Below are 18,841 nucleotides of genomic sequence, written 5' to 3' on the forward strand. Positions count from 1 at the left end.
CCAGGTGCCTGGGTACAGCCCGGCTCCCCTGCACCCCTCTGCTCGGCAAGACAAACCACAAGAGGACATCGAGAGTAAAGTTAAACTTTACTTTACAGTAATTTTTCTTCTATATACAAAGAATTACAGTACATGTTCTGGGAGCACCTGGGCAGGGCAACCCTCTTTTCATTATAAGTTTCACATACACAGCCAACAGTCTAAGGGGAGCAAAATGAAAGTAATCAATGGTCCAAGACTCTCCCCTCTCCCTCTTCTAAAAATAATATACATGCTGGAAATATGTAGGTTTCTCTCACCTGCTCTGGCATCCGTGCTTAGAACTGACAGATGAGCCCCAGTGAGGGCTAAGCACCCGTGTGCCCTTGCAGTGCTCACCCTGGTGCCCACCTGCAGTTCCAGCTGGGCACCCTGACCCCCACCTAGTTTCCCTCCAGCCAAGCCTGCAGGATGACACCCTGCGGGTGACCCCTCCACAGGCAGCAGATGCTAGTGGGGAGGAAGGCAACGTGGGGCTGCTCACGCCAAGGCTTCTCCCCACCTCTCTGTGTAAACCTCCTGTTGACAGCTGCAGCGCAACTTATGCTGCTGCCACGGGTGCCACACGTGTCCCTGCACCCCATCCCCAGGCAGCCAGGGCCACCCTCCCTGAGACCGCCAGCCTAGCTGGCAGCCCAGACCCCAGCCGGAGAGTGGCAGGGGACAGTCGAAGCCAGGCGCAGTACCCAACCCATTCGGTGTCTCAGAGGCTGGCAGGACAGAGAACTCAGCACTGCAGTTAAGCAGGGCCGGGAGCGCTGCTGCCAAAAGGCTTCTCCGCCTGTGCCCTGCCTGCCCGCACCAACCCTGCACGGGCCGGGGCCACCTTCGGCTCCACGCTCCACCTCGAGCCTCTCGGTGCTGCTAATTTTCCTTTTAACAAGTTCCCAGTGTCTAAAAATAATACACAAACCCCAGTTCCTTGAAGTCAACAACAGAAAGAAAACAAACCAAAAACTGAAACCAGCTCAGTACCAAACGGACACAAAGAACATGCAGTTAGCGGACGCCTGCCTGGCTTCTTGTGGCTCCACGCACTCCCTACGCCCCTGGGACCCACTGGCACGCTGGTTTGAGTCTCAAAACCATCATAAATCAAAGGAACCAAGTCACGCCTCTCATTTCCATCACATGTGCTGAAGGCCAGCCCCAGATATCGGTGGATGGGATTCAGCTGGTAAAGAAACCTCCGGCCCGTGGGCGAGGAGCTGTGAGTTCAGCCCTACTGTGCTAAGCTGCCAAACGGTTTACAATAGCACCACAATAGCCCAAGAGCTTCGCCAAGGGCAAACTGATTAAAACTTTACCTTGAAACAGGACTTAGCAACACCCATTTCTCAGATTTCCCTAGGAGGTAGATTCAGTGCTGTAGGGACTGTCCATCACCGCCACTCGCTAGCCCGCGCTCATCTGTGCTGTCCCCCTGCACCGGACTTGCCTTACATCGCTTTTGGAGGACCTGGAGCAGAAATCTCGCCTTTTCCCACCTCCTGCTAAGCACGAGTGCTGTCATCCCACAGGCAAGACTCCAGCTGAAGCCAGGCAAGTGGCAGAGTGGTCTCAAAGCTCCAGCATCCCACCTCCCAGCCGCTGGAGCCCCAAGCACCCATCAGCCTGTGCTGCAAGAGGCACAGCCTCGGCTGCAAATGCTGTTGCTGGCATTATCACTATCACAGGGGAATAATTAGCGCAGACGAAGCCCAGGCAATCAAACACAGCATAAGCCCTCGCTGGCCCCTCTAGAGTAGCTGCACAGTTTGCCACTTTGCTTTAACACTCACTGCCTGGCAAAGACCAAAAGCCTCATCAGTAATTTAGGGCAAAGCACATTACAAGCAGGTTACAATTACGGCTATTCTGAACACCAAGCAAAATCAGGAGTTAAGGCTGAAATTAAAAATAAACAGAAGGTGTTGAAGGTCTGAGGTTTCTCAAACAAACTCCCCTCACGCTGGCTGTGGCATCCAGGCAGGAGCAGCGCACATTCACAGTGTGCTCGGGTTAAAGCGCTGCCAAGATGCATCAGGATTAAGGCTGCTTTTTATTTCTTCTTTTTCTTTGAAACTGAGCTGAAGCTCTTCCAGCACCCGCTAAATCTGCACCATCTCACCTTAGAATGTTACTGTCTTTCAGATTCAACCATCTCTCTCATTTGAATTTTAACAGCCACCCTTTTAAAGTGAAGCCTGTGCCTGTGGGGGGTTTAGCCCTGAATTACATCGTGTGCTCCTACAGTACCACCTGGATACTTTGTGCATGGAAGTGAATCTGGTTCTTGTGGGGGTTTTTTTTTGTTAAATAGGAAAAGTTTCAACTTGAGAACAGCAATAAAAGCAAGCTACCACGAGCTAGTCAGTCTCCAAAGATGTGCAGTAGGGATTATCCCAAACAGTGGTCACTTCCCTGCTAGATTCCTCACAGCCCTGGCTAACAGCAGGTGCCAGCCCAGCAAGAGTTGGTGCAGATGCGATGAGGCACAAGGGATGGTGGCCAGTCCCCACTCCCCTCCAGGCCCTGCGGCCCGCAGGCCTGCAGCACCTCATCTGCAACCCTTCTACAATGCCTGGCCCCTGTTCATGCTGTTACCCCTCACCAGAGCTCCTCCATCGCCCCAAGGCCAGCTGGGACTCTGCTGCTGCCAAAGAAATCCACCACCGAAGTGGGTCCATGGGGTCCTACCATGGGACAGAGGCCACAGCTCTGAGCAAGGACAACCAGGTCCTCCTGCTGGCAAGGATGTTGACCAGTAAAACATTTGTATGGGAGCAAAACCTTCAACCCCTCAGAACAGGAAAGGGGGAGCCATTCCTGCAAGTGGCAGTGGACTCACGACACCAAGAAGTTCCCATATGTTTCCCTGGGACAGCAGGGAAAGAGACACAGCTCTGAGCAGAAAGGATGAGATCCTCGATCCTGCTTGTACAACTCTCCACAACAGTGAATCAATGCAAGAGTCACCTCTTGCTCATGTGACCAGACTGTCAGTGTCCAGGTGACTGTGGCTTCAGACAGAGCGAAGGTGGCCCTGCTCCTCAGGCAGCTCCAGCCCAGGACAAGTGCTTCGGGAGGCTGCAGCAGCCTCTCCCCAGCAGCAGTGCTCTGCCAGGTATGTGCTACCTGCTGCTTTCCTCGGCACTAAAACACCCACGTGATTCAAACCCGCTGAATTCTGAAGGCAGCAACAAACTGCAGAAACTGAACCCAACTATGCTGGTACAGACATCTCTCTCTCCTCCTTCAAGGCAGCACCACCAGCTGCCACCAACAGCCAGAGTATCCTCAAGCCCGTACATCCTTCCTTGGGGAGGGTTGTGTTGCTCAGATCCATTTCCCATTGTGCACGAAGGCAGGCTGGGCAGGGCTGCCAGGAACCATCTCCACATCTCCACACCTGGGCAGGCCTTGCCAGCCTCGCTGAGGTGACCCAGTACAGCCCACCATTCCTAACAGCACCACTATTCCCTCTCCACGCCCCACGTATGTCTGAAAAGCCCTCCTGATGTGACAGAGGGTCACCCAGGGGCTCAGCGTGGCAGGAGGGAAGAGCAGCTTGCTGGCTTTCTCCTTCAACGGCACCTCCAAACACCAGCTTTACTGAGCAGCCTCCTAGATACACTGAAGGCAACTTCCCACCACGTAGCTGGAAAGTAGGAAAGTCAGAAACCTGGATCCTTGTGGAAAAAACATGAAGGGAGATGAGAAGAGAGGTGGGGTACGGTCAGATGCAAGGAATAAGGCTGTAGGATTGAAATGCCATGCAATTGTTCAATCCACGTTCACTGTTCTAAACAAGCTTTTGAGTGAAGCTTGCGGTGTGAAAGGCTGCTGCCGTCAACCTCACCTCATTATGTGAGCACATGATCTACAGAAGTGATTTTTTTCAAACCTGCACTTAATGAGAATTCACTGAGAACTTCTCCATTTTACAGATTTAAAAAAGCCTGCACCAAAAATATTCACAGTTTATTTTTCATGAGACAAGTAACTAGTTCACACGTGACAAAGCGAAGCGGAGGTGGGCAGAGCAGGGCAGGGACCTTTCTGGTTACACAGCTGCAGCTGGCCGGGTGGCTGGCATGGAGGGAACCCTACTTATGCAATCTACATGACTATGTCCAGCTCATGGGAAGGTCTATAAAGGTAAATTCACGATTTATTTTCCTTTGCACACATGATAAATACTGAATATAATGAACCTCATTATCATTCTTTTTTATCTTGCTTAAAAAAAGTTAATGAATGCCCTTAGATTATCTTCTCTCTCAATGGCTCTGAGGAGTTGTCCCGATTCCCTTTGTGCAGGAGTCACGCAGAAACACAAGCTGCTTGCATTTCCCCAGTTTCAGCAGCAAGCAGGAACTGACTTGCCAGTCTTCCCAGAAAAAAAACAACACTAAACAGTAAGTTTCCACCAGCTGTAAAGCTTTTTGAGTCGCTAGCTATTCTACAAAGGATCTGAAATGATTTGGACTAGAGAAGAGATGCACCACAGCACTGGAAACGTCCCCTCGTGCCTAGCACACCCAGACTTGACAGCAAGGCGTTGTCTCAGGGTGTGTAGATCAGGGAAGGAGAATGGATCGGGATTAGTCTCAGTACAAGTGTCTGTCTCCCTTCACAGAAAACCGCAAAGCTCAGGACCGTCTGCTCTAGGAGCAGCAAGCACCTGCAAGCCAGTGGGAACAATGACCTGCTCCCACATCAGCGGGACAGGGTCAGCCTGAAGCTGAACGATTCCTTTACCAGGGAGGGGCCTGCGGATCTGCATGGAAGGAGAAGGAAACACTGGAGGTGCGCAAGGGTCCGGTGGTGGGTACGGAGATCCAAGACTGCGGCATCTGGATCAACAGAGATCAGGCAAACCACAGAGGTAACGAGTTGTGAGAGGAGGAAAGTGTGCTGGTCAGCAGCGCTTCCTTGGCAGGATACCAACCCCTTCCAGCCCGGGCAGCACTGCCCAGGGACAACCATCCTCCTTCCTGCGAGGGTGCCAGCAGTCACAAGACACCACTCTGCAGGTCCCTGGGAATCTATCACTTGCCCTGGGAGTACCATGGCCAAGCAAACTTCTGCCTCATTGCTTCAGTAAACTGCTTTCAGCAGGCCTGTACACAGCCTGACCATCACCAGGTACTTAACACCTTCTTCACTGGAAAAGGGAGAAGAGCAAAGAAGGAAAGCCAGCCAGCTGCTGGAGCCCACCGTGTTCCAGTGTGAGAACTACTATTCAGTTGGAAGGACACACGCACGCACGCACACACGCACGCGCACACACGCACGCACACCAACACAGTCCAGTTAATTCAAGTCTCCTTTGGTTGCACAAGAGTTAAGCTAGACGCTACGAAGAGGAAGGAGTCGAGATGGGTCCTGGTACAGCTACAGCACCCTTGCCTTTGTGCTGCGCAGCAAACGGTACAGGCTTCACTCACAGCTTGGCTGCGTGTCCTGCTGCTGGGAACCCAAGGTATGACGCACACAGGTCTGAGGCAAGGGGAGAAAAGACTGCTCAATCTGCTGGCTCAAGGTAACAACAGAAATCAAGAAGAGACTGGATGGAAATTGGAAAGAGGACACCACCACCCTGCCAGGGTGGTGCTCAGCACCTTCGGGAAATCCACTCTGCCCTGCTCTGCTATTGCTGCTTTATAGGTCACAACGTTTTCAAGTGCAGGAAACCCTCTGCGTGTCCTGTGCTCAAGGATTACGACACAAGAATGAAAAATCTGCCAGATGGCTTCTTCCGAGATCTCTCCTTTTCCCTGACCTCCTTCAGATTCCCTGCTTCTTGGGCCTGGCCAGTTGCAGCTCTGTAGAAAGGAGCCTAAATGGATATTGCCTGTTGCTGGAGAAAACTGCACTGAGCAAGTGCAGCGGGCTGTTCTCCCAGCTCAGCTGGAGACGATTAGCTGTCCTTCAGTGAACCATACACGCAGCACGTCCCAGCGAACGTATGGACGAACGTCACACAGCAACACCCTGCACAGACAGAGACCTCGGCAGACAACAGACAAACCTGTTCCCTGCTTCCACAGAGCCCGGCAAGGGCGTGCATCTGACTGCTTGCTGCCTGATCCCTGAAACATCTCTAGTTCCAGGGCAGCCTGGCTGATCTGCTTCCTCTAAACACAGAAACAAGAGTGAGGCCCCTGGCTGTACCTTGGAACCTCTCTAGGAATCAGACCTGGAGATCAAACACACTGGATTAGCAATGTGACCATTTCAATGGAACTGGAGATTTTTACCCAGAGTGGACTCTTTATTTCAGCTTTACCATTTGTAAAAGGAAGAGGAAAAGGTCACAGATGCTCTCTCCCTTCGACTGGGCCACACTCAGACTTAAGTGAATGTCCTTGCTCATGTCACGAGAGAATATGGATGGGATGTGCATGGGTTAGGGCCTGGGCTCAGGGAAGTGAATAAAAAAACCAAAACAAAGATTCCCCCTCCCTAAACATTAAAAGACTGAAACCTGCCTCCCATATTCACCGACCTCACTTTGGCTCTGAGTCAGCCAACTCACGACAGACAGAATCCTGGGTACGGGCTAGCGCTGTGTTTTGTTCAGGCAAAGGGTCCTGCCCCCGAGGAGTCTGTGCTTTTCCGCTCAGCCAAGAAATCTGGTCAATTGTCTGTATGTTTGTGACAAGCCACTGCATCTGCTCCGGGGGTGCTGGCGCTTCCCTGGCCGGCCGAGGGGTCTGCTCGAACGCACGCAATCTCTCCGATGTCCAAGGGGTTTGCTCTGTGGGCGCTGAGGCCACTTCCCAGCTGGGCTGAAGGGTTGGCTCTGGTAGTTTCTCTGCTGTCCGGGGAGACTGCTCTGTAGCTGCCAGGGCTTTTGCAGTGGGCCAGTGGGTTTGCTCATGTGTCTGTAGTTTCTCCGTAGGCCAAGGTACCTGTCCGACATGTGTCACCGCCTTCCCAGCAGACCAAGAGATTTGCTCGCCAGCTAACATGGTCCTCTCTTTCTGCTGGGGACTCAGCTCCATGGCCAGGGCTGCTCTCTCCTTTGGCTGAGCGTTCTGGTCAACGGGCCGCAATGCCTTCTCTGACAACAATAGCCTTGGAGCCGACGCAGCCGGAGGCTTCTCCAAGGCTTGAGGCCGAGGAGCTACAGCAGCAGCCAGCTTGTCCGATGCTTGAGGCCACGGCGCTGTAACAGTGAGAGGCCTCTCCAAGAGCAGAGATCGGGCTGCCCCGGAGCCAAGAGCCTTCTCCAGAGGCAGGACCCGCAGGGCTCCTGAGTCAGCAGCCTTCTCTGGAGGCAAGGGCCGCAGCACCCCAGGGGTGAGCGCCTTCTGCATGAGTGGGATCCGCAGGGCCCCTGAGCCACTCACGTGTGGTGACCAGGAGCCAGGGGCCTTCTCCGGAGGCAGGGGCCGCAGCGCCCCTACGCTGGAAGCCTTCTCTGTGGGCAGGATCCGCAGCATACCCGAGGCAGGAGCCTTCTCTGGAGGCAGAGGACGGGGTGTCCCAGAGCTGGGGGCCTTCTCTGCAGCTGGGACCTGCACTGCCCCAGAGAAGGAAGCCTTATCTGGAGGCAGGGGCCGTGACACAGCTGGTTCAGCAGCCTTCTCCGAGAGCAGGATCCGTGGGACCGTGGAGCCAGGGACTTTTTCGACAGGTAGAGGCCACAGCACCCCAGGGCCCAGAGCCATTTCTGATGCTGGGATCTGTGGTACCACATTGCTGGGAGCCTTTTCCACAGACCGAAGCTGTGGACTCTGGGCAGAAGCTTTGTCCAATGGCTGAGGCTGGTTGTCTGCAGGAGGCTCATCCACCAGCTGGGGCTGCAGGGTCCCTGCTGTTACGAGAAGTCTCTCTGACAGTTGAGGAGGCAGGCATTCCGTCGGGAACTCATCCAGCAGCTCAGGTTGCTGGGTCCTAGTGTCAATGAGAGAATTGTCCGATAACCCCAAAACCCCGGGGGCGGCAGAAGGCTCGTCCGACAGCTGGAGCTGCAGGGCACCCGCAGTAACAAGCGACTCATCTGACAACTGCAGAGTTCCCGGAGATTTGCTCGGCAGGTGAGGCTGCGAGGCATCACTGGAGGACTCATCCAGTGGCCACAGCACCTCGTTGCTGGGAGGCCTGTCGGGCTGCTGCGGCCTCAGCGCTACAATGATGGGCTGTTTCTCTGACTGCAGCCGTAGGGACAAGGCAGCCTGGGGTTTGTCTGATGGCTGCAGGCGGAGCGACAGGGTGGTGGGAGGTTTGTCCGAAGGCTGCAGCCGGAGTGAGAGGGTGGTGGGGGGGTTGCTGGATGGCTTCAGCCTCAGTGACAAGGTGGTGGGGGGTTTATTTGATGGTGGCAGTCTGAGTGCCAGGGCAGCGGGCGGTTTGTCTGGTGGAGGCAGCCTGAGGGCCAGGGTGGTAGGGGGCTTGTTTGATGGCTCCAGCCTCAGGGCAAGGGTGGTAGGGGGCTTGTCTGACGGTGGCAGCCTCAGCGCCACAGTAGTGGGAGGCTTTTCTGGTGACTGCAGTCTGAGGGCCACAGACTGAGGTAGGCTCTCCAGAGGCTGAACACTCAGGTCTGTGTCTGCAGGCGGCTGTTCTGGTGGCTGGGTGTCCTCATCGTTAGCCAGGGCTTCTATGGGAGGCGCATACTCACGAATTTCTCCCGGCTCCAGAGGGTTAGGCCCACAGGGATCGTGCTCTGTGCAGCATAAACGTCCATCCAGCTTGGAGATGAAGAGCATGCCTTCCCGGTGCTGCTTGCAGAAGGACTTGGGGCACATCTCACAGAAGGAAGCCGCTTCCTTACCACACATATCACACTGATGCCATGGGCACTCCCATTTTCCTGCAGCACAGACACAGGAAAGAACACATACCTTAGGAGTGCTACAAAGGCAAGAGACTAGGCCTGCCGCAAAGGGTGTTCAAGGGGGAATGGGAACAGCTCTGAAATGCCCCCATATAACTCTATGTGTCCTTCTCAATTTCTGCCATAGCTCCCAGGCTTGACAGGCAGCTAAGAGGAACCCGCATTTTTGGAAGCAACAAGGGAAATGATAAATCATGATAAACGCAACCCACATCACATCCGACCAAAAGCCCCTTTTGCTCCAGCATGAGGCTAACTGATATGGGTGCCTAGAGGAGATCAGACACCTCCACACATCTAAGTGGCTTTCATTTCCACAAACAACAGTGATAGCTGTGTATAATCACCCAATGGGCTCCTTAAGTAGACGCTTCAGGTTTATCTAAGCCTTTGCTAATTCTGGGCCAAAAACATCCCTTCCTGTTTATCAGAAAGAAGAAGTGAGAGGGCAGTGATCACATGGGAGTAAGTTTCTATTGTCTGTGTATACAAAGGCATCTTCCTTAACCCCTGTTTATGGCCATGATAAAAATACTGCTTATCACAAAGCCAAGCTGCCCCCTGAGGAGCTGAGTCTGTGCTGAATCTATTCTCCTTTAGTATCAGCATCATCACAGAGGTAAAAAAACCCAAAAACATTACAACTCAAGACTGTTATTTTTTTTTAGTGGTAGATGACCTCACTGGTTCAGCCTCCTGCTCCTTCAGCCAAGTCTACTGCCACCATTATCAAAACGCTTCTCAGCAGTGCATAGACACCAGGAATAGTGAGACCATTTGCACCCAGGGTGCGGGACACCAAGTCCCTGACCTCCCGCTTGTTGGACCAGCACGGCTGTGTTTCCAAATATGCCTCCTGTCTCCACGCTCACCCCAACATCCCGTGCCCCCCGGCCTCCCCTGCTCCCTGCTCTGCTGCAAAGAGCAGCTCCTTGCAGAGCTGTCCTTGCGCAAGAGCCACAGGCCAGCCTGTGCTCAGAGTGCAAGCAATGACGGAAGGACACCAGCCTGACCAAAACACTTCCCAGCCTCCCTGAACAAAGCCCACGCGTCTGTGGCTTTGGCTACCAGCTCTTTTCCAAGGAGACTGGAAGAGAGCATGACTGCAGCGCAGCGCTGAGCAGCTGTGGCCATTTCTCAATGCACTTGTGCAGTATCAGCTTTCTGCTCCCCTCTCTCACATTGCTTTTCCCCTGGGCTGAAGACAAAATGTAGCATGTGTTTCCCCTCCTTTGAAGTCAGTCCAAGATTTCTGTTCTGGTCTCAAAATGAAACACTGCTTTTCTGCTTTTTCTCCAGTTTTTCAGCAGCATTTTCAGAGCAAGGAAGTTAAACACTACATGTGTTTTTCCTCCTTCCAGGCATGCGGTGCTGCAGCTGACGCCATTGCTGCTCGCCCCCAACACCACCGGAACCCAGAGAGCCACGCTCAGCACTCACTCTGGCCACTGGAAAGACTCTGGGACTGCTATTATAGGGGTCATCTGTATGGATGGAAAATTAAATCAGTCAAAACCTGTCAGTGTGTTGCAGGAAGGACAAATCCTATCAAACCCCTCTAATGGTCTTTGACAGGATAAAAGACCTAATGAATAAGGAGCCTCTCCAGAGACAGGCCGGAGCAGATGAGCTCTCCGAAGTAAGATCACACAATTAGTAGCGTGCAAACAAGCAGGAAATTGCAATTACTCGACAGCAATGCCCATGGCAGAAGAAACATTTGAAGCAAAAAGTGCTGAACCTTTCATGTCCTGTACGATGCCCAAAGGAGCAGGCTATGAAAACAGCAGCCTACATGCAAAAACAGTAAAATGGCTACAACTGGCTGAAAATCATTCTCAAAAAAACAGCTACTAATGGTCTTCTGGCAAACTGAGGAGGCGTTTCCAATGACATCCTTCGAGTCTATTTTAGACTGTATTTTAATTTAAATTTCTGGAAGCAGAACAGCAAATACACTTACAGAAATGAGTAGATAACAACAAGGCTGTGAGGAACTGCAAAAAATCTAGTTAGGCAGGCTCAGAATTAAAACTGGACAGACGCTCTTGCACCAAAAAGGTGCAGCCAATTAAAAACAAGTGCAAAGCAGGACTACAGGAGAAACAAAATAAATATGTGGAAAGGATCAAGCTGAGGACTCATGGATGAGAAAGCAGTCACAAACATCATACAAATATGGAAGTTATTTTTGCAAAACAAGTCAAACCTCATTTCCTGAGAAATTTTACATAGAACATGAAATACAAATATTCCGTTCTGTGGGTATTAGCGAGGCTGCAGCTGCAGTACTGCTAGAGCATTCTCGTTAGCGACACAGTTTTAAAAATGTGTAGACAAGTGGGACAGTCCAGAGCAGACCAAGAACAAAAACTTTTAGAAAAAAGAGCTGCAAAAAGAGGCTGTGTTTGTTTAAGCCAGGACTAAGGAGATACCAGTCTCTCAGTGTGTAAAAAAGCAAGTATTGGAGGCTCTTTGTCTTTTCATATCAGGCTGAATGCTGGATTCTTCTTTATTGGAGACTTTAAAGCATGGGAAAATCTGCCAGGATGTTACAGCGCCCTGTCTTAGCACATAAAAATGCATAGAGAGGTGATATTTAGGACTCAGCCACCCTGAATGATAGTGTTTCTATAGGAATGCCCTGTGTACCAACAAACTTTCACATGGCTCTGTTACAGCATTTGTCCAACGAACAATCCAAGGTCTTCTGTATTAATGCCCTATTCTCCCTAAAACTTAACATATGCACACATTTCTGCTATCTACAAAATACGATACAAGCCGTTCTACACCTGCCAAGGTACAGCTTAAGGTGCTGAATGCCCCATTCTGGCTCTTCGCGGAGTGCTGACAGAAACACTCTGTCACAGTGACTCTTCTAGCAATTACTTTCAGAGACCACCTGGTTCCATCCACACTTTTTAGCCAGCCTCCATATGTGTTCAGAAAATACTCTGCAGAGCTGCCCAGAGAAATTCTAATTAAGACAATGCTGACAGTATTAAATCAAAAGATTTGCAGCCCCCTAAACAAATTACTTCAATATAATTGCTTTTATTAACCGTATTTATTATCTTAGCAAAACCCCCTAAATTAGGTTTGATAAATAATTCTACCTAAACTCTTGTAATTAGCATTGTGGATATCCTTATCGTTTAATTCTTCAGGCATTTGATCCTGTATCAGCTTTTCCATTCTCCTGGTCTGGCAGACATCGGGCTAACTGGCCTACCAAGACTTTTTCCCTTTCTGAGCACTGGTTAAACCTGAATGCTCATTAAAGGTTCCAGGAACTCTTTTAACAATTTAGACAAACTGAAACAACAGATGAAACACTCCCCTCAACCAGCTCCTTGAAGACCTTAAAATGCAACTTAAATATTTTCCTCTAATAGATGTTATTTCACACCTCCTGAGCTACTGATGAACTAGAAACTGTTTTATCACTCCTACAGGGAGCCTGTTTTTTTTCTCTGCACACAACTAGGAGAGCTTTTTGAGTTTTTTTTCTTTTATTTCAAATTTCTCTTCCCCAACTATGAACTCACGGCTATTCAGACACCTAACACATTCATCCCATTTGCCATCAGTGCTTCTCCTCATCATTCAACTCAGTCAATCGTCTTCAGTCTTGGGAAAAAGGCCCATCTGAGGAATCAATACCTCAGCTATGGCTGGAACTTTCCTCTGCCAGGCCCTAAGGATGGGGTTACCTCATAAGCACCATTTCTTAGGTGAGGACCAGCTCCCCCTTCAGCAATCAATTAATCTTTTTGCAGACACAGTGGGGTGCAAATTAGGGTTGTGTTGTGGGGGCCACAAAACCTGTTTGAGTGAGAAAGATCTCTTGAAATTTTAAGATGTAGTGAAGTGAGTGCAAGGTGGTGAGCAGCACCTGGGACACCTTGAGCCAACACCGTGACCCAAGCAGAGCCCAGCTGCGCGGAGCACTGACCTGCAGGTCTCTTGGTCAGGTTGAGGCAGTCCGCGTGGTATACCTTGGGGCAGCCTGGCTTCTTACAAGAAACTAGCTGCCCTCCGTCCCCACAGCTGAAACACTCGTCCTCTCGCTCCTTCATCACCTCCGCCTGCGACCTGCGCTTCATCTGCGGACGTCTCTTTAGCTTCTTGGACTTTTCCTCGGTGAGGCTGGGTTGGCTCTGCGAGTGAGACAACATCAGTTAATGCAGGTCTTTGCCACTTCCAGCTGTTCCCTTCCTGCTACAGTGGAGACAGCAGCAAACCCTGCAAATAAAAACTCCACTGCCAGCCATAGCTGAAACGTATGTAGCATCTCTACAGAGCTTCTTCATTATTTGGCCATTGATTTAATACAGTAAATACTTCTAATTTGTTTTTAAAAAACCCTGGAAGCTTTGCGTGAAAGCCTGGCTAAAGACATGACAGGTAATCAGCAACAGCACAACAAGGAGCCAGGGGCTGCCTGGTGTTGCTGAGCTTGTGCCACCTCTCACAAACCCTTCAGGTCCTCAATCAAAGCTTCTGGGTCTCCTTGCACCTCTGATTTTCATGAGGAGTCTCTCCAGGCCTTCCTCCACTTTTTGATGTTGTTCCCCCCACCTTCATTTTCAGTGTAGATTTTATCTGTGGTCAGTTTAGATCTATTTGTTCTTGTGTCAATGCTGCTCTTGTTTTGCAATTTTGCTCTCTCCCTTAACTAATCACCAGGACATGCTCTCCTCCTCACAAAGCAAACTTTCACAGTCTGCACTCTGAATCTTCCTAACAGCTTTTCTCTGCCCCTATGAGTTTATTTCTTCCAAATGCAAATTACAGAATTGTACACGCTGCTTCAGGTGATGTCTCACAGGCTGTGTACACTGACATCAATACTTCTCCAAAAGAACGGGAAATCCCTCCCAAGGTACTGCCCGCGTTTGCCTTTTTCACGGTTTTGCCACCACAGCAGCTCAGTCCTGTGGCAGCTGAACTGCACAATGGTTCCTTCTCCACCATGACTGCTCTCACCAATTACCCTCTGCTGCCAGATTTGTTACTGACATCACCCTCCAGCTGTGTTCTCTGGTGTACTCCATCTCCGAATTCCAGTCCATTCCCACTTCTGCTCAGTTATTCCTTTGCAACCACCCCATCCCCACCTCCAGCCCCAACACAGACATTCTCATCAGCAGATAAGTCATCAGCAGTTAATCTTCCAATGGCTGTTAAGATTCGCATCTAAACGGTTTAAGTGCTCTCTTCTCTGGCCTAAGGCTTCTTCCAAACTCCCCTCGACTTCAACCTGGGTCCTGGGACCAGTCCTCACCCCCAACCGGATCCTTCCACTGTACCGAACACAACTCCACAAAGATGATGCTTCCTGTCCCCAGTCAGTCACCTTTTCAAAGCACTATCAGTTCAGTTTATCTAAACAGATGCGAGCTAAGTTTTATGCCATTCTCCACATATCTTCTGTGTCGGAATATGCGTTCTCCACGCAGAACATCTCTGCACGCTGAGCGAACCCCCACGAGGCAATTTTTGCATCCTTTATTCTGCATAAATATTGGGCACTGTTTTCATCACATTCCTATCCAGATAAAAACCAAAGATCTTGATGGTTTCCTTCCCCTTCTCAATTGGATATTTCCGTTTTCAGACCAGCCCTTCCCCTGACAATGGGGACAAGTCAGGCCTTTATCACTGAAAATGCAGATAGTGATTTCACCTCCACCTGAACTATTCCACCTATTCTCAGTGCCCAGTACTTCGCCATCAAATTACAAAGAGAACAAGAAAAACCTTTCACAGTTAATTTGAATGTCTAAGCAAGGTCTAACAGCTGGAGTAAGCTATTCCCACTTGCTCACTACAGTACAATAGAATCCAAGCATTCAAACTCCAGGTTAGAAAGGTCACTTTTAAGACTGAACTTGAGTATAATCAAGTTTTGTCTTGCTGTATTTTCAGGAAGCTTAAAAATGCATCTATTATCGATGAATCTGAAAAAAACCCCAACAACCAAGGTACTGTTATCTTGGGTATTGTTTCTCAACCCATCTCATCAAGATGGAATGAGTCGCCTCAGGCATCGCAAAGGAACTTTAATGCCAACTAAAGGGCACCTTTCTCTGATTTCCATCATGCAACCTGCAATTTCAGGGCAAAAATTACAGTCAAGCCATGTATAAACACAGGACCAGCACAAAATCAATTGAGCTTTAAATCACAACTCAAAAAAGAACTAAATACACCAGATGTGTAATTCGCCTCATCTGTCAACTTCTGAAGACATGACATTTTTTTTCATAAGTTATTCTTTTCTGCAGAATTAAGCTCTCTGGAGAATTCACAAAACCTTCCCTATATACTGACAAGGCTCAACAACTGTGCTGCTGTTAACCCTTGAACGCGGCTAAGCCGCCAGTACCCACATGCCAGAGCAGCGCGATTACAGCCTGGCTTGGTGAAGCTCTTGAAACAAACCAACAGCTGAGATACAGATTGAGCTGGTGACAGCTGGACAGCTGGGAACTCGGCTAACTGCTCCTGTTGTTCCCTTTTCCCAGTGAGAACCAGCTCACACAAGGAGGTAATGGAAATCAATTCCTGTTACTGCAAAATTACAGTTACAAAATGAAGCTCTCAAAAGTCAGTCCATTCTAAAAGCTAGTGATTTTTCTACTACAGATATGGCAAATTTCTTATTCCTGCCAGATGTGTAAGTTGCTTAACTCAAAGAAGGAAAAAGCAAGAACTTTCTTATACCAGCAAAGATGGTGATACAGGAGCTTTCTGGCTCTAAAGCAACTCCAGTCTGAAGGAATGCAAGTCTGCTGGCCCATGCGTGCTCACCATTTACTCCGGCCTTTACTTTGTGAAACAGGCTAAGCTGTGCTTCCTTGGTTATCTACTGGAAGTCCTTTTCCCATGTCTGTCCTTTGCTCCTCTAATGCAATGGAAATCGCCATGATAATAAGCAGAAAACTGAAATAAATCTTTCTCTTACTCTTCTGGTGTAATATTTAATTTCCCATCATTATTTATAGCAACTCAAATAATTGATGTCTAAGAATGAAAATTCGAATACTCAACTTATTTTGAGCTATGTTTTCACCCCCACCCTGAAATCCTATGCAGAGGTGATGTGGAAGAACAAAAGCTTAAAACAAAGAACAAAAGTATCATACCTTTGGCCGAACTCCTAGGAAGCCACTGCAATTTGGGGCACCACATTTACAAACCGTCTTTCCATTTCCTAGGCACTCCAGGTTGTAGTTGAAAGTCAGCTCAGTCCCTGGCACAAAAGCAGATCAAAACCAAGCAAGTTGTAACGAACTACAGGGCAGAATGTCTCACTGCTAAAGTAAAAGCACTTCTGAAATCTACTGACACAAACGACTGTCACAACTACATGAGGATCCCAACTATTAACTGTGCAACCCCATGCTCCCACATAACATAGCAGAGCCATAGAGGACATCCAACCCCACGCTGCAGCACTCTTAATTCTGTTTCTTAAGGCCCTGTAAATTAGAACCGTGAACCTCCATTTGTACCACGGATGTATGAGTTTCATTGTGTCAGCACTGGTGTTAAGCTCCCTGAATACCTACATGAGAACAAACATTAAACACCTTCCCAGGGAGCTACAAACCCTTCCCCCTTCCTTACAGAAACTCTCCCACACTTTTAGCTGCAGGTATGGATAGAGTGAGGTTCCTTACCAGCTTTGATATTTACAATTGCGAAGAGCCCAACCCGAGTATCGCCATTCACACACCATTTCTGAGTCTCACAGTTTGGCTGGCAGCAATGGTTCATGAACCGAGCGTAATTGCCCTTTGGCCCAGCATCAATGATTCGATCCTGGAATTCCAAAAAAACCCCAGAAAAAGATAATTTAATAAAAGGTCATATCCTGCTCAAGCCATCGCACACAGGCACCAGCACAGCAGGAAAGCATTTCTTAGCAGTGAGAAGTCTGACAATGGAGGCAACTGATGACACTTGCAAAGCACCCGAGTTTGTATGTGTGTTATAACCAAACATAAGGGACAGATGTCGCTGTGCTGCCTGGACAATCAACAGACACCCAACCAGTTTCCACACACTCATGGCCCTGGTCAGGGCTGGCAGATCATACAGCAATACCGTCTCCTGCACAGCATCCTCCTCTTCAATGACATGTGGGCTCAAGGAAAACACTACCGCTACTTTCTGGGAAGTTCTCCCTGCAGTGTCAGTACTGGATAAACACAGCAGCTCATTTCCAAGGCAGCACATGCAGTTCCAGACCCCAACTTCTGCTTAAAAGCAAAATACCAGTTCTTATTTTATGCCAGTGTATAGAGGGAAAACAGGAACGGCATGTAATGTGCAAGGTACGCTTCTGTAGAGTACACTACCATTTGTTAGGCTGCATTGGAGAGGGCAGCTGCAACTGAGATTTTGTCTTGTAATAATGAGGGACCTATTAGTGGTTGGTTTTGCCCTTGGTCCTGCCCATCAGTCAGACACGGAAAACAAGGTATGGTCAGTGTGAATTCCTAGTAAGAAGAGAGGAGAGCCAGAAAGCAGTCACACTGTTATCCTGTCCCACACTGGACAGCTTCTTCCCATGCCTGCTTTCACGGTTTCCTTCCAATCTTCCCAAGGTTGAGTGACAAACTTGTGGAAAGCAGCTGACATAACTACTTGTCTCTGAACGCCAGGAGCTCACACCAAAAACCTCCAGGACCAACTGAGGAGTCTGAGTCAGAGCGTAACAAACTCTGTCCCTCTACTTATATCCCCAAGACCTGGCATCTAAACTTACATGAACGTCTCACTGCTCGATACGTGTACATCTGAGGGCTGATGCCTTCTCTGGCACGTACCAGACCAGTTCTGGATTCTCCAGGGTTCAGCTGCTGGGAAGGATCCCAAGGTTACTAAATTCACCGTCATGCTGAAGCAGGATCTATGATCCTAAGACAACTGCCTCACCTCTTCTGAATGAACTTCAAAGAAGCTGGTTCAGCCTTTACCCCTAGTCCCACTATCCAGCCTGAAGCTTCTCTACTGCAGGTTAAGTCCATTCTTTTGGTTTTCTCTTCAGTTGAAATGCAGACCAGGTCATCAGCAACTCTTAGCACCTTTTTACATGCTGGAGAAGACCACTATCAAGCCTTCCTTGCTATCCATTTACTTCTGTCTAGGATCCTGGCAAGAGAAATCCCTTCCACATACCTTATCCAGTGTCAACATGTAGAAATTGGTGATGTCGTGTTCCTGAGCATAGCGGATTCGGGCTCGGCACTCCTCCTCATCAATTAGCTCCCCAACATACTCATTGACAAATTCACCCTGGCAGAGAGAAAACAATAAGCTGATAAAATGAGCCAAATTCCCTCCAGGACAGAGGGACATCCACCTCTGTGCTAAAACCTAGTTCCTGCTTCCTTTGTGGAAACCCTTTCATGAAGGTCTTTTTCTGTGCTGTGCAGCCAGTTCAACCTACACTCTTCAGTAAGAGCCCTGAATCACACATCTGTTTCATATTCTTAACAAATAACTTGAACTAAATTAAATAAAGCAACAATGGCCAGCAGATTATTCTTTGTGCTACGGGAAAAATTAAAATTCAAGGACAGTATAAAGTTAAACACTAGAGTAATTCTTTGCAGCAAAGCTCAAAGCACTGTATAACTGCATTCCAGCTGGAAACAATATCCTTTTGGGGACCAAACACGTGGAGCAGCATGATGCACCTTGCGCACCTGCTCCTGTCGCAGATCTGTGGAGTTCCCCTGCAGTGAAACACTACAGAGACCGTACTTCAGTCCTCAGAGGCAACCCCAGCTCTGCTCCACTGGGGCTCACTGGTGCCTCCATTAAACTACTGAGCTTTGCTGTTTCCAGACTGTCTGCTGGAAGTGAAACATAACAGGCACATGGAAAGGCAGAGACATCCTTTAACCTGTATCACAGCAGGCAGCAAAGCCTAAACAGGATAGACTCACGTTT

The 18,841-nt window shown here is 49.3% G+C and overlaps 1 protein-coding gene across 4 annotated transcripts in view; it reads right to left on the reverse strand.

The window, feature by feature from the left end:
- Positions 1-3,393: 3,393 nt before the first annotated feature.
- Positions 3,394-18,841, reverse strand: part of NSD1 (nuclear receptor binding SET domain protein 1) — a 60,504-nt gene continuing 45,056 nt past the window's right edge. For 3 of the 4 annotated variants that reach the window (XM_054079866.1, XM_054079865.1, XM_054079864.1), the window contains 5 exons: positions 18,065-18,181; positions 16,561-16,702; positions 16,024-16,130; positions 12,828-13,032; positions 3,394-8,845 (listed from right to left, as the gene is read on the reverse strand). In XM_054079866.1, coding sequence (XP_053935841.1) covers positions 6,534-8,845; positions 12,828-13,032; positions 16,024-16,130; positions 16,561-16,702; positions 18,065-18,181 — 2,883 coding nt within the window. In that variant the 3' untranslated portion in view covers positions 3,394-6,533. The remainder of the gene's footprint in view (positions 8,846-12,827; positions 13,033-16,023; positions 16,131-16,560; positions 16,703-18,064; positions 18,182-18,841) is intronic. The other variant, XM_054079867.1, reaches the window with a different exon arrangement.

The sequence above is a fragment of the Cuculus canorus genome, chromosome 14 (genome assembly GCF_017976375.1).
Source record: "Cuculus canorus isolate bCucCan1 chromosome 14, bCucCan1.pri, whole genome shotgun sequence".
NCBI lineage: Eukaryota > Metazoa > Chordata > Aves > Cuculiformes > Cuculidae > Cuculus > Cuculus canorus.